At 70.1% G+C, this 13,712-nt stretch overlaps 3 protein-coding genes across 4 annotated transcripts; 2 read left to right on the top strand and 1 right to left on the bottom strand.

Moving 5' to 3' along the window:
* Nucleotides 1-1,807: 1,807 nt before the first annotated feature.
* On the bottom strand, nucleotides 1,808-3,735 carry LOC137675444 (interleukin-36 receptor antagonist protein-like). 2 transcript variants are annotated; one of them, XM_068421540.1, is made up of 5 exons: nucleotides 3,699-3,735; nucleotides 3,437-3,497; nucleotides 3,256-3,344; nucleotides 3,035-3,159; nucleotides 1,808-2,093 (listed from the first exon to the last, which is right to left on the bottom strand). In XM_068421540.1, the coding sequence occupies exons 1-5, from the start codon at nucleotides 3,700-3,702 to the stop codon at nucleotides 1,884-1,886; spliced, it is 489 nt and encodes a 162-aa protein (XP_068277641.1). In that variant the 5' UTR covers nucleotides 3,703-3,735; the 3' UTR covers nucleotides 1,808-1,883. The 2 variants fall into 2 exon arrangements, with proteins under 2 accessions (XP_068277641.1, XP_068277640.1); XM_068421539.1 differs by lacking the exon at nucleotides 3,699-3,735 and having other exon boundaries at nucleotides 3,437-3,553.
* A 438-nt stretch (nucleotides 3,736-4,173) lies between these two features.
* Nucleotides 4,174-6,171, top strand: TMED4 (transmembrane p24 trafficking protein 4). Its single transcript, XM_068421453.1, has 5 exons — nucleotides 4,174-4,379; nucleotides 4,569-4,669; nucleotides 5,378-5,503; nucleotides 5,603-5,749; nucleotides 5,849-6,171. Exons 1-5 carry the CDS (start codon nucleotides 4,238-4,240, stop codon nucleotides 5,996-5,998), a joined length of 666 nt encoding a protein of 221 aa, XP_068277554.1. The 5' UTR covers nucleotides 4,174-4,237; the 3' UTR covers nucleotides 5,999-6,171.
* A 152-nt stretch (nucleotides 6,172-6,323) lies between these two features.
* DDX56 (DEAD-box helicase 56) lies at nucleotides 6,324-12,710 on the top strand. The gene is made up of 14 exons (XM_068421403.1): nucleotides 6,324-6,404; nucleotides 6,947-7,108; nucleotides 7,680-7,840; nucleotides 7,910-8,080; nucleotides 8,887-8,977; nucleotides 9,733-9,977; nucleotides 10,641-10,754; nucleotides 11,261-11,377; nucleotides 11,482-11,576; nucleotides 11,750-11,823; nucleotides 11,905-11,994; nucleotides 12,098-12,203; nucleotides 12,348-12,445; nucleotides 12,541-12,710. The coding sequence occupies exons 1-14, from the start codon at nucleotides 6,339-6,341 to the stop codon at nucleotides 12,619-12,621; spliced, it is 1,671 nt and encodes a 556-aa protein (XP_068277504.1). The 5' UTR covers nucleotides 6,324-6,338; the 3' UTR covers nucleotides 12,622-12,710.
* The last annotated feature ends 1,002 nt before the right edge of the window (nucleotides 12,711-13,712 follow it).

Here is a 13,712-nt window from a genome sequence, read left to right as displayed (position 1 = left end):
GTGTCCCCGGGGACCCTCGGCCCCGCTGTGTCCCCAGGGGGGGGGCAGAGAGAGGGGTGAGGGCGGGTGCCACGGCGGGTGACTCAGGCCCCAGGTATGAGAGGGACAACCCTGTCCCCACCCTGCCACCGCTCACCTCAAGGCAGGTGTGGACGTGTGGGACATGGCCAAGCCTGTGCGAGAGAGAGGGTGGCACGTGGGTGACACAGGTGGGGGATGTCCCCCCCCTTAACGCACCCGGTCTCCCGGTTATCAGTAGGCTTCAGAGTGAACGCCCTCGGAGCGCTGCCCGCGTGGCACCCGGCTTGTCCCCGTCCCCAGCGGTACCTGCAGATCCGTCACCTTCCCAGATCCCGTCCCCGTGTCCTCTGGGCTGTGTCCCCACCCCGGGTGACGGTGGCTCTTATAGGGCCGGGCAGGGCGGCGGGGGCAGAGCCCGCCCCGGTAATTGTGCGGGAGCCACGGGGCTGGGCGGGCGCTGGCACGGGGACACGGTGAAATGCCACCTGCTCCCTCTGTCCCCTGTGTCCCCCCCGTCGTGATGCCCGCGGTCACCATGGCGGGGATGTCCCCGTGCCACCATCCCTGTCCCCACACTGTCCCCTGTCCCATGACGCCGTGTGCCCCGGGGGTGGCCCTCGCGATGCCCCTGTCCCCAAGATGTGTCCCATGTGCCCTGTCCCCACAGTGCCCGGGAGCCATGTCCCCAGGGTCCCGTGTGCCCTGTCCCCACAGTCCCCTGTCCCACCCTCATGGTGCCCACGTGTCCTGTCCCCAAGGTCCCATGTGCCCTGTCCCCATGTCCCCATTGTCCCGCCTGTCCCATCCCTGTGGTCCCATGTGCCCTGTCCCCATGGTCCCATGTCCCCCAGGTCCCGCATGCCCTGTCCCTGCTGTACCCATGTTCCCTGTCCCCAAGTCCCCGTGTTCCCTGTCCCCCTGTCCCCCTGTCCCCATGATCTTGCACGCCCCATCCCTGCTGTGCCCGTGTCCCCTGTCCCCACGGTCCCATGTCCCCGTGTCCCCATGGTCCTGCACATCCCGTCCCTGCTGTACCCATGTCCCCTGTCCCCACAGTCCCGTGTCCCCCAGGTCCCTTGTCCCCCGTCCCCACCGTGCCGCGCCGTGCGGTGCCGTGCGGTGCCGGTGGCAGTTGGGGTGTGCCGGGCGGGTGACAACCGTCACCACCAAATCCGGGAAAGGGCCAAACCCGGGAGGCGCCCGGTTACGGGGCAGCCCCGTTTGGCTGCGTCACACCCCCCCCCGCTTTGGGGACATCCCGTCCCCGTCCCTAACGAGCTGGTGGCGCAACACCGGCCACCCCGCCGCGGTGACGCAGGCGCCGGGGGCCACCGCTCACTCTGTCCCCCCCTTTTCCCTCGCTGCCACCCACGCCACAGCCACCCAAGTCCACAACCCCACGGGGTCCCCATCCCCACGGTGTCCCCATCCCTGTGGTGCCCCTGTCCCCATGGTTTCGCCATCCCCATGGTGTCCCCATCCCCACCCCCAGTGTCCCCATCCCCACAGTGTCCCCATCCCCACGGTGTCCCCATCCCACAGTGTCCTATCCCCATGATGTCCCCATCCCTGTGGTGCCCCTGTCCCCATGGTGTCCCCATCCCCACGGTGTCCCCATCCACAGTATCCCCATCCCCATGATGTCCCCATCCCCACAGTGCTCCCATCCCCATGGTGTCCTCGTCCCCACGGTGTCCCCAACCCCATGGTGTCCCCATCCCCACGGTGTCCCCATCCCCACGCTGTCCCCGTCCCCACAGTGTCCCCATCCCAGGTGTCCTAAGCATCTTTATTCCCCACGGAATGTCACCGCGTCCCCCTCGGGGTGGGGGATGTCCCCGTCCCCTGGGGCCAGAGGGGGTTCAGCAGAGCTGGAAGTAGAAGTCGAGGAGGTGGGTGGCATCGGGGTGGCGGGAGAGGCCGAGGGGCTGGTGGCCACGGGCCGAGGTGCTGAGGAACCAGCCGGGGTTGGCGGCCGACTCGAAGCGCCACAGCCCGTCCTTGTAGGAGCGGAAGAAGGTGAAGGTGGCCGAGGCCACCCCGGCGCGGGGCAGCTCCCTGATGTCAGCGTCCTGCGGCGGCCACCAAGCCCCAGCGTCACCAAGAGACGGACAGAGATGGTGTCCCCATCCCCATGGTGTCCCCAACCCCATGTGTCCCCATCCCCATGATGTCCCCTTCCCCACGGTGTCCCCAGCCCCATGATGTCCCCATCCCTGTGGTGCCTCCGTCCCCATGGTGCCCCCATCCCCACGGTGTCCCCATCCCTGTGGTGTCCCCAGCCCCACGGTGTTCCCATCCCCACGGTGTCCCCAGCCCCACAGTGTTCCCATCCCCACGGTGTCCCCATCCCCACAGAGTCCCCATCCCTGTGGTGTCCCCATCCCTGTGGTGTCCCCGACCCCACGGTGTCCCCAGCCCCACGGTGTCCCCATCCCCGCGTGTCCCAGCCCCACAATGCCCCATCCCTACGATCCCTGTGTGCCCCACCACTGCGGTGTCCCTGTCCCTGTGGTGTCCCTGTCCTCACAGCATCCCGGTTCCCACAATGTCCCCATGATCCCCAGTGTCCTCATCCTCATGGTGTCCCCATCCCCATGGTGTCCCCATCCCCGTGGCAGTCCCATCCCAGCTGTGTCCCCATCCCTGCAGTGTCCCTGTCCCTGTGATGTCCCCATCCCTTTGATGTCCCCATCCCCATGGCATCCCCATGGCATCCCCATGGCATGCCCTGTGGCATCTCCATCCCTTTGGTGTCCCCATCCCTGTGGCATCCTCTCAGTGTCCCCATCCCTGCAGTGCCCTCATCCCCGGGGCATCCTTGTCCCCACAGTGTCCCCATCCCCACAGTGTCCCTGTCCCCATGGTGTCCCTGTGGCATCCCCATCCCTTTGGTGTCCTCATTCCTGTGGTGTCCCCACAGTGTCCCTGTCCCCGTGGCATCCCCATCCCCATGATGTCCCCATCCCTTTGGTGTCCCCATCCCCGCCATGTCCCCGCCGTGTCCCCTCACCTGCAGCTGCAGGGTGGGCTGGCTGGCGGGGGGGCTGGCCAGGCAGCGGGTGCCATTCTGGATGCCCATGATGACGGGCAGCCGGGCGGGCTCGAAGGCGCGGTTGGGCACCCAAAACACCTTCTCTGCGGGGTGGGGAGGGGACACACACGGGGCCATCAGGCCGTGCCCGACGTGTCCCCCCCTCCCCGTGTCCCCGTGTCCCCATGTCCCCATCTCACCTTCGAGGGCGGCGTTGGCCCCTTGCAGGTGCCCGGCCACCAGCTGGTCGTTGCGCAGATAAAGCGACTTCTGGTTGACGTCCCAAATCCTGCCGGGGACAGCGGGGACAGCGGTGCCACCCCACCACCCTGACCCCCACCCCGAGGTGCCACCTACGGGCGCTCACCGCCCCCTCCTTACCGATACTGGAACACTTTGGTCTGCAGGGCGGGAGCGTGGCAGAGGGCGAAGCCTTCGGCCTCTGCGCAGAGGAAGAGGAGGGCGAGGGTGAGCGCGGGCCGGCACGCCATGGCACCCCGGTACCCGCCGCGCGCGCCCCCCGCCCTTATAACCCCTCCCGGAATCCCCAGCCTGCGGGGGCGGCGGGTGGGGTTGGCGCAATCGGTGCCCGCGGTTCCGCTTCCCCAGAGCAGGGGTGGGGGGTCCCCGGTCACCCGCTCACCCATGGGACCCCCCACCCCGGCCAAGCGCCGGGACAGCGGCGGGGAGGAAGGAAGGAAGGAAGGAAGGAGGTTGGCGGTGGTGTTGCCACACAGCTGGAGGGGTTGGCTCCGCCCCACCGGAGGGCTCGGTGCGACTTGGGGGGACAACGGAGACCGATCGTCCCCGGGGGGGGACACCGGGACATGAGTGGGGGTCACGGAGCCCCTCGGAGCTGGAGGATGCGGGATTCGAACTACCAACCTCAGCGCTGGGGGCGCGGCGCCCTCCCAGCTGCGCCACCGAGCGGGGGGGTGTGTCACCATGGCGACGGCGCATGCGCAGTAAAGAGGCCGTCGCCGGCAACGCAGGTGATGGCGTGTGGAGCGGCGAGTGGCCGGCGGCGGGGGTGCGCATGCGCAATGTGCGCAGCTGGGAGAGATGCGCATGCGCAGCGTGTGCTGGGACAAAGCTGCGCATGGGCAGTGCGTGAGGGAGCGCGGCGCATGCGCAGTGGCGCCCCCGCCGGGCCCCGGGAAGGCGGGAGGGGGGCCGGGGGTAATGGCGGGCGGCGAGAGGCTCCGGGCGGCGCTTGCCGCTGTGGTGTTGGCGGCCTGGAGCGCCCACGGGCTTTATTTCCATATCGGCGAGACCGAAAAACGGTGTTTCATCGAGGAAATCCCGGATGAGACGATGGTTATCGGTGAGTGGCGGGGGGAGGGGGGGGGTAACGGGAGGGACCACCGGGGCTTGTGAGGGGGGGGGGGTGATGGGAGCGACCACTGGGAGGGAGCGGGGGGCAATGGGGAGCCCTGCGGGAGATGGGGACGGGGGGGGGCCTGGCCGGGGGTACCGGGCCCCACTCTGACCCGCCGCCACTGCCTCCCCCCAGGGAACTACCGGACGCAGCTGTGGGACAAGCAGTCGGAGTCGTTCCTGCCCTCCACCCCCGGGCTGGGCATGCACGTGGAGGTGAAGGACCCCGACGGCAAGGTGAGCGGCTTGGGGGGGGGGGGGGATTGGGCACCCCACCCTGGGGTGGGGGTCCTCGAGGGGGCCTGAGCACCCACCGGCCCAGAGGTGGGGTCTCTGGGGCATGTGGGGTGTCCACCAGTGAGGGTAGGGGGTCCCTGGGGTGCTCACCAGCCTGGGTGTGGGGTCCCTAGGGCTCCTGGGTTGCTCACAAGCTGGGGCAGGGGGTCCCTGGGGTGCATGGGGCACCCACCAGCCTGGGTGTGGGGTCCCTGGGATGCTTCCAGTTAGGGCAGGGTGTCCCTGGGGAGCACAGGGTGCCCACCAGTGAGGGCAGGGGGTCCCTAGAGTGCCTTCCAGCTGGGGTGGGGGGTCCCTGGGGTCCCTGCCAGCCGGGGCAGGGGGTCCCTGGAGTGCATGTGGTGCATACCAGCCTGGGTGTGGGTCCCTAGGGAGCACAGGGTCCCTGCCAGCCTAGGCAGGGGGTCCCTGGGGTGCATGGGGTGCCCAGTATCTTGGGTGTGAGGTCCCTGGAGCATACAGGGTGCCTTCCAGCTGGGGCAGGGGGACACTGGGTGCCCACCAGCTGGGGCGTGGGTTCCTTGGGGTGCACAGTGTACCCACCCCAACAAGGGCAGGGGGTCCCTGAGGACCATGGGGTGCCCCAGCAGCCAGGGCAGTGGTCCGTGGGGCGGGCGGGCGCCGGGTGACGGGCGCGGGCGGGCGCAGGTGGTGCTCTCGCGGCAGTACGGCTCCGAGGGACGCTTCACCTTCACCTCCCACACGCCGGGCGAGCACCAGATCTGCCTCCACTCCAACTCCACCCGCATGGCGCTCTTTGCTGGCGGCAAACTGGTAATTTGGTGTTGTGGGGGAACCCCTAAACCCGGGGAGGGGGTGTCAGCGGCGGCGGGGGGTCCGCTGACGTGTGTCTTGTGTCCCCCCACCCCGCAGCGGGTGCACCTGGACATCCAGGTGGGCGAACACACCAACAACTACCCCGAAATCGCCGCCAAGGACAAGCTGACGGAGCTGCAGCTCCGCGCCCGCCAGCTCCTCGACCAGGTCGAGCAGATCCAGAAGGAACAGAACTACCAGCGGGTGAGGAGGGGGTGCCGGGGGGGTGAACCCCTCCTTTTCCCCCCCCCCCAATCACCACAACACCCCTCCCCACCTTTTTTTCTCCCCCCTCCCCGGCAGTACCGGGAGGAGCGTTTCCGCATGACGAGCGAGAGCACCAACCAGCGGGTGCTGTGGTGGTCCATCGCCCAAACCATCATCCTCATCCTCACCGGCATCTGGCAGATGAGGCACCTCAAGAGCTTCTTCGAGGCCAAGAAGCTGGTGTAGCCCCCCCCGGCCATGTCCAACCCACCCACCCATCACCACCTACAGCCTCCCCTGTACCCCCTGGCACCCCGGGGGTGGTGGGCAGGGTAGGGGGGGCCCTGCCTGCCATCAGGGTGGGGGGCAGCCCCCGCGGAGGCGTTTTGAGGGAAAAAATAAAGGTTTTTGGAGTCCGATGGAGCTCGATGATGGTTTTACTTGGGGGTGCTGCGCGGTCCTCCGCGGAGCGGTCCTCCACCGCCAGGGGGCGCTGCGGCGGAGCGCGGAGCTAGGGGGCGCTCTGGGCGCGCGGCGGAAGTGCCGGGGGGAGCGCGCAGGCGCAGTGTGGAGGCGGGCGGGCAACATGGCGGCGGCGGAGGGGACGGCGCCGGGCTTCGAGCACATGGGGCTGGACGGGCGGCTGCTGCGGGTGCGCTGGGGGGCACGGTGGGCTGGGGGGGGCCTGGGGGTCCGCTCGGCCTCGGGGGAGGCACGGTGGGCGAGGGGGAGGCCTCGATGGGGAGGGGGGAGGCCCTGGGAGGGCTAAGACTGGGGTCCCTTGGAAGGGAGGGGCTGGGAAATGGGGGTCCCGATGGGGGGTGGGGGGCTTGAGGGGCCCAGACGCCTGGGGGCATTGGTGGGGGGGGGCTCTGAAGGGGCCAAGAGTCTGGGGTCCCTTGGAGGGGAGGTAGCTGGGACATGGGGGTCCCTTGGAGGGGGTGGGGGGCTTGAGGGGCCATCGGTGGGGGGGGCCCTGAGGGGGCTGACTCTGGGGTCCCTTGGAGGGGAGGGGGCCGGGAAATGGGGGTGCTTTTGGGGTTGGGGGGGGGGTGAGGGGCTGGGACAGCGGGGTCACTCGGGGTGGGGGTGCTTTGCTGGCCTGGGTCCCCCCGCTGCGGGGAGGGGTTGGCAGTGGGTGCCCCTCCTGTGAGGGGGGAGCACTGGGGAGCCCTGAGGTGACGGTCCCCGCAGGCGGTGGCGGAGCTGGGCTGGGCCACCCCTACGGCCATCCAGGCCGAGGCCATTCCGCTGGCGCTGGAGGGTCGCGATCTGCTGGCCCGGGCCAGGACGGGCTCCGGGAAAACGGGGGCGTACGGGCTGCCCCTGCTGCAGCACCTCCTGCGCGTCAAGGCGGTGAGCGGGGGGGCACCTTGGGGGGTTGGGCTTGGGGGGGTGCTGGGGGGCATCCAGGCAGGGGGGCGGCCACCGAGGAGCACGTGGGGTGTGTGGGCAGGGGTGGGTGCTGTGGGGTACAGGGGGTCTGTGGGGTTTTGGGCATGGGGGGGGGTCATTGGGGGGCACCTGGGGTGTGTGGGTGGGGTTGGGTGCCATGGGGTACACGGGGTCTGTGGGGTTTTGGGCATGGGGGAACAACAGGGGACATCCAGGCAGGGGTGGGCACAGGTGGGCACGTGGGATGTGTGGGCAAGGGTGGGTGCTGTGGGGTACACGGGGTCTGGGGGGTTTTGGGCATGGGGGGACACTGGGGGGGGCATCCAGGCAGGGGTGGGCACTGGGTATGGGTGGATCTGGGGGTACTGGGGGGTATCTGGGGAGGATGGGGCACGGGGGCACCATCGTTATGTGGGCAGGGGGGGTCTCAGTGGGGCAATGGGGCGCTCTGTGGGGTGGGGGGTGCTCCGTGTGGTGCCGGGGCAGCTTTCCCGTCCCCCCACACCGGCGGTGACGGCGTGGGGGGGCGCAGGCGCCCTCGGCGGTGGCGCAGGCGGTGCGGGCGCTGGTGCTGGTGCCCTCCAAGGAGCTGGGGCAGCAGGTGGCGCGGAGCCTGCGGCAGCTGGCGGCTTTCTGCGCCCGCGACGTGCGCGTGGCCGACCTCTGCGCCCACGCCGACCTCGCTGCCCAGAGGTGAGCTCACCCCCACCCCGGGACCCCCCCGGGCAGAGGTGGGCGGTGGGTGACGCGGCGTCTGGGCAGGCCGGTGCTGATGGAGAAGCCGGACGTGGTGGTGGGCACGCCGGGGCGGGTGCTGGCACACGTGGGCGCCCGCAGCCTGAGCCTGCGGCACTCGCTGGAGCTGCTGGTGCTGGACGAGGCCGATCTGCTGCTCTCCTTCGGCTTCGGCGAGGACATCAAGGCGCTGCTGTGGTGAGGGGCACCCCTGGGGGGGGTGGGCATGGGGCTGGGGGGGCATTGCCGGGGCGGGGGGGGCACTGCCAGGGCTGGAGGACGTGGGGGGTACAGCCAGGGGTTTGGGGCGCACTGCTTGGCATTTAGGGGTACTGTGATGGGTTGGGGGACAGCTCCAGGGCTGGGGGGGCAATGCTGGGGCCGGAGAATGTGGGAGGGCACTGCCTGGGGTTTGGGGGGCACTGATGGTTTGGGGGGTGGCACCTGGGGTTTGAGGGTAGTGTGAGGGGTTGGGGGACGCTGTCAGGGCTGGGGGGCACTGCTGGGTCTGAGGGGGACACTGAGAATTGTGGGGGTCTGTGGCAGGGCTGGGGGGCACTGCTGGGGTTGGAGAAATGGGGGGCACAGCCAGGGGGGTTGGGGGCACTGAGGGTTTGGGGGGCACTGCCAGAGGTTTTGGGGGACACTGAGGGTTTGGTGAGCTCTGGTGAGGGTAGAGGACATGGGGGGTACAGACAAGGTTTGGGGACCACCGTGAGTGTTTGGGGGGCAATGCCAGGGCTGTGGGGCTGGGGGGTATGGGGGGCACAGCCTGGGGTTGGGGGGCACAGCCCAGGGTTTGGGGGCACAGCCAGGGTGGGATGACACCGGGGGGCCCGTGCAGAGCTGGGGGGCGTTTGGGTGCCAGGGCTGAGGGGTCACAGCGGGGGCTCGAGGAGGGAGCTGGGTGTCGCCAGGCCTGGTGCCAAGGGTCTGGGGAGGGGGCCCTCACCCCCAGCTGGGGGGGGTGGGGGTGGCACTGAGCCCCCCCTGCACCCCCCCAGCCACCTCCCCAAGATCTACCAGGCACTGCTCATGTCGGCCACCTTCAGCCCCGACGTGGAGGCCCTCAGGGAACTGGTGCTGCACAACCCCGTGAGTGGGGGCACGGGGGGAGGGCTGGGGGTGCCAGGGGGCACGGGGGGTGGTTTGGGGGTGCCAGTGGGGCATGGGGGCTGGTTTGGGGGGGCTGGAGGGGCACAGGGGGAGGGCTGGGGGTGCTGGGGGGGGCACAAGGGCTGGTTTGGGGGTGCTGGGGCGGCACGGGGGGAGGTCTGGGGGGGGCCAGGGGGGCACGGGGGGAGGTCTGAGAGTGCTGGGGGGACACTGGGGGAAGTCTGGGGGTGCTGGGGGGGCACTGGGGCTGGTTTGGGGGTGCTGGGGGGGGCACTGGAGCTGGTTTAGGGGGGCTGGGGAGGCACAGCGGGAGGTCTGGGGGGCCGGGGGGGCACGGAGGGTGGTCTGGGGGGGCTGGAGGGGCACAGGGGGAGGTCTGGGGGTGCCAGGGGGTCACGAGGGCTGGTTTAGGGGGGCCAGAGGGGCACAGGGGGAGGTTTGGGAGTGCTGGGGGGGCACAAGGGCTGGTTTGGGGGGGTCAGGGTGGCACAGGGGGAGGTCTGGGGGTGCTGGGGGGGCACAAGGGCTGGTTTGGGGGGGTCAGGGTGGCACAGGGGGAGGGCTGGGGGGTCCGAGGCAGGTACAGAGATGGGTGATACCGGGATATGGGCCCGTAGCACCCACAGGGGCATGTTTTGGGGCACATCCAGAGTATGGGGGCAGCTGGTGGGGGGGGAACACACACCAGCCCCCCCCGCAGCCGCGTCCCCTCACCCGTGCGGTGCCCGGCGCAGGTGACGGTGCGGCCGGCGGAGCCGCGGCTGCCGGGTGGGTGCCAGCTGCGGCAGTTCGCGGTGCGCTGCGGCGCCGAGGAGGACAAGTTCCTGCTGCTCTGCGCCCTGCTCAAGCTGCGCCTGCTGCGGGGCCGCGCCCTGCTCTTCGTGGGCACCCTCGCCCGCTGCTACCGCCTCAAGCTCTTCCTCGAGCAGTTCGGCATCGCCGCCTGCGCCCTCAACTCCGAGCTGCCCGCCCGCTCCCGGTGAGCCCCGAGGGGACGGGGGGGTGCCCACGGGGGGTGGGGTACCCCTGGGGTGGCATTGAGGAGGGGAAATGGGTGCAGGGGGTGATGGGGTGCCCATGGGGTCATGGGGGTTGGGGTAACCCTGGGGACGGTGGGGTGCCCACAGGGGTGGGGGGTACCCTTGGGGACGGTGGGGTGCCCACAGGGGTGGGGGTTACCCCTGGGGATGAGGGGGTGCCCACAGGGGGTTGGGGTAACCCCTGGGGATGGGGGGGTGCCCACAGGGACTTGGGGTGACCCTGGGGTGGCATTAAGGAGGGGAAATGGGGGGTGCAGAGGGTGATGGGGTGCCCATGGGGTGTTGGGGTAACCCCTGGGAACGGGGGGGTGCCCACAGGGGGTTGGGGTAACCCCTGGGACGGGGGGTTGCCCACAGGGGGTTGGGGTAACCTCTGGGGTGGCATGGAGAAGGGTTAAGGGGGGACAAGGGGTGGCCAAGGGTGGCCCGGGTGAGCTGAGGGGTGCCCAGGGAAATAGGGTGCCCTTGGGGGAAGCACCCAGGGGGGTGAGGACACCCTGGGGGGGGTCCCAGGAGGGCGCAGGGTGCCCACAGAGGGTGCCTGTGGGTTTGGGGCGGGGGGGGGGGGCAGGGATGGTGACAGGCACCCGCCGTGTGCCCAGGTGCCACGTCATCACCCAGTTCAACCGGGGCATCTACGACTACATCGTGGCCACCGACGAGGAGGCACCGGCGGGGCAGCCCCCCCGCAAGAAACGCAAGGCTGCGGCCCAGAGGTGAGGCCCTGGGTGCCACCGAGGTCCCCTGGGTGCCACCAAGGTCCCCTGGGTGCCACTGAGGTCCCCTACGTGTCACCAGTGCCCTGTGGGTGCCACTGTGTCAGCAGGGCGATGTCCTGCTGTGGCCAGGGAAGGTGGCCCAGTGCTGTGGGGGTGTTTCTGCCCAGGTATCCCTGTCCCCGGGGGGGTTCCCTGTGCCCGCAGGGATGTCCTTGTCCCCAGAGGGGGTTGCCTGTCCCCGCTGTGTCCCCAAGGTGGGGGGTTTCTCTTGCCCGGGGGGGTGTCCCTGCCCTGTCCCCATGGCTCTGGGGTCCCTGTGCCCACATGGGTGTCAGTGCCCACCATGTCCCCAAGCCCAGAGTGTTCCCGTACCCACGGGGATCCCCTTTCCCAGTGTCTCTGTGCCCACGTGTCTGTCCCCCACATGTCCCCTTGCCCAGGGTGTCCCCATGTTCTCGGGGGTCCCTGACCCCCCCCAACACCTCGTGTGTCCCCCCCCCCAGCAAGGGCAAGGACCCCGAGTACGGCGTCGCGCGGGGCATCGACTTCCAGAACGTCGCCGCCGTCATCAACTTCGACGTGCCGCCCACCGTCGAGTCCTACATCCACCGCGTGGGCAGGTACGTGGGGACACGGAGAGGGGACAACGGGGTGCCCACGGTGGCCCTCAGCCCCCCCTCGGGGCGGGCGTCCCACCGCTGTGCCCCCCTCTCCATGCCCGCAGGACGGCGCGTGCCGACAACCCCGGCACGGCGCTGACCTTCGCGCTGCCCGAGGAGCAGGAGGGGCTGGCCCGCATCGAGGACGCGCTGGCCGGAGGTGGGGGGACCCCATGTCACATCTGGGGGTGCTGAGGGACATCGGGGGGTGGGGGGCACCCCGTGTGACATCTGGGGGTGCTGAGGGACATCGGGGGGTGGGGGGACCCCGTGTGACATCTGGGGGTGCTGAGGGACATCGGGGTGGGGGGGTGACCCTGTGTGTGTCCCCAGAGAACGGCCAGTCCATGCTGCAGCCCTACAAGTTCTCCACGGATGAGATCGAGGGACTGCGGTACCGCTGCCGGGTAGGTGGGTGGCAGGGGACACCGGGGGGGTGCCCCTGGGGGGGTGTGCCACCCTCTGACGCCCCCTGTCCCCCTCCCCAGGACGCCATGCGCTCCGTCACCAAGCAGGCGGTGAAGGAGGCCCGGCTGCGGGAGATCAAGGACGAGCTGCTCAACTCGGAGAAGCTCAAGGTAACACCCCCCTGCCCCCCTTCTGGGTGGGCACAGGGGCAGCATTTTGGGGGTGCCAGGGTGGTCCTGGGCGCTGCCACCCCCCCGATTCTCCCCCCCCCAGGCATACTTCGAGGACAACCCCCGCGACCTGCACGTGCTGCGCCACGACAAGCCCCTGCACCCCGCCATCGTCAAGCCGCACCTCCGCAACGTGCCCGACTACCTGGGTATGGCCCCGTGCCCCCGGCCCCCTTTTTTGGGGGGAAAAAGGGGCAAAATGGGGACTTTGGGATGTGGCGGTGACATTGTGGGGGGACGGGGGCATCCCCGGGGCCACCGGCACCCCCTGACCCGCTGCCCTTCCCCCCCAGTGCCCCCCAGCCTCCGTGGCGTCGCCAAACCCAACCTCAAGAAGCGCAAGTCCCTGCGGCTGCCCCGTGCCGGTGCCAAGCGCCGCGGCGGCTCCACGGTGAGTGCCCGGCGGGACCCCCCACCCTGTGCCCCTCCCCGCGCTGCCAGGGGGTCTGACACCCCTTTTCTTCCCCTCCCTCCCCACCTCTCCAGGCCCGCGGCACCGGCAACCCGCTGCAGAGCTTCAAGTACACCCACCGCCGTGCCAAGCGCCGCGCCGCGCCGCCCTCCTGAGACCCCCCCGTGCCCACCCCGGGGGACAGGGGGGTCTCCGTGCCGTACCCTGCGGGGCGGCTGCACCCAATAAAGTCACCAGGACTGTGCCAGCTGTGTGCCGTGTCGTGCCGCCGCCTCGCCGGGCGTTCCTCCTCGCCGGACTGCCGGCGGCTACGTGACGGGGGGAAGGTTGGCGACGCGGAGGTGGGAATCGGCGTCTCCCGCTGATGCCGGGCAAAGGTGCCAGGGCGTTATCGCCTCCCCGTTATCGAGGCCAAGGCCGTGGAGGGGCCATAAACCGGGGCAAGGACACGGCGTGGGGGGGGTGGCAGTGCCAGCTTTGGGGGGCTCGGGTCACCTCAGGCGCCTCGCCACCCCTCTGCTGACATGGCCGTGAGCCGGGCGGCTTGGCACAGCTGGCCCCGGGGCTGGCACCGTGCCGCGGGTGGCACTGGGGTGCTGGGGTTTGCCCAGCCCTGCTGCGTGGCGTGTGAGACGGGCGTTACCCGTCGGGGTGCCCGTGTCGTGCGCCAAGGCATCTTATCGGGGTGACGGTGTTTTATTGGGGTGACGGTGTTTTATCGGGGTTACAGCGTCTTATCGGGGCGACGGTGTCTTATCGAGGGGCCACAGCTCTAGTCCAAGGCCGCCCGCCGGCCCTGAACCCTTCCCAGCACTGGGGCACGGGGCTCTGGCACTGGTGCCCCCCAGGCGGGCACAGCTTTGGTATCGGTTTCGGTCACAGCCTCGGTAACGGCGGAGGTTTTGCTGCCCACGCGGCGCGGGGAGGCGGCTGGTTTCTCTTCCCCCTCGCTCCCGGTGGCCTGGCACCGCCGTGGCACCGCCATGGCACTGCTGCAGTGCCTGTGTCCCCAGTGCCAGGCTGGCAGGATGAGTCCCCCATGGCCGGTGCGGCCTCTCCGCTTCCTTCTCCACCCACGACACCCCCCGGGGTGCCCAAACCTCCCCCTTTCCCACCTTCACACCCAGAGGGTGCCCCCCACCTCCCCGCGGTGCCCCCCACCTCCTGGCTGGCGCTGCCATCGATCGGGGTTAATGATCACAAGGGCTTTACAGCCCCGCCGAGGGCTGATTGGCTTCGGTGCCGT

This window comes from Nyctibius grandis, chromosome 33, assembly GCF_013368605.1.
Source record: "Nyctibius grandis isolate bNycGra1 chromosome 33, bNycGra1.pri, whole genome shotgun sequence".
Classification (NCBI taxonomy): Eukaryota; Metazoa; Chordata; class Aves; order Nyctibiiformes; family Nyctibiidae; genus Nyctibius; species Nyctibius grandis.
Note: the sequence above shows the minus strand (reverse complement) of the source record. Positions and strands in the feature narration are given on the sequence as shown.

Bases quoted from the DNA above. Each gene is read 5' to 3' on its own strand.
- LOC137675444 (XM_068421539.1), bottom strand. From the start codon at position 3,546: ATGGCGTGCCGGCCCGCGCTCACCCTCGCCCTCCTCTTCCTCTGCGCA. The intron at 3,345-3,436 runs GTAAGGAGGGGG...TGTCCCCGGCAG, and splicing joins ACCAAAGTGTTCCAGTATCG to GATTTGGGACGTCAACCAGA. The intron at 3,160-3,255 runs GTGAGATGGGGA...CCCACCCCGCAG, and splicing joins GGCCAACGCCGCCCTCGAAG to AGAAGGTGTTTTGGGTGCCC.
- TMED4 (XM_068421453.1), top strand. From the start codon at position 4,238: ATGGCGGGCGGCGAGAGGCTCCGGGCGGCGCTTGCCGCTGTGGTGTTG. The intron at 4,670-5,377 runs GTGAGCGGCTTG...GGGCGGGCGCAG, and splicing joins TGAAGGACCCCGACGGCAAG to GTGGTGCTCTCGCGGCAGTA. The intron at 5,504-5,602 runs GTAATTTGGTGT...CCCACCCCGCAG, and splicing joins TCTTTGCTGGCGGCAAACTG to CGGGTGCACCTGGACATCCA.
- DDX56 (XM_068421403.1), top strand. From the start codon at position 6,339: ATGGCGGCGGCGGAGGGGACGGCGCCGGGCTTCGAGCACATGGGGCTG. The intron at 6,405-6,946 runs GTGCGCTGGGGG...CGGTCCCCGCAG, and splicing joins TGGACGGGCGGCTGCTGCGG to GCGGTGGCGGAGCTGGGCTG. The intron at 7,109-7,679 runs GTGAGCGGGGGG...GGGGGGGCGCAG, and splicing joins ACCTCCTGCGCGTCAAGGCG to GCGCCCTCGGCGGTGGCGCA.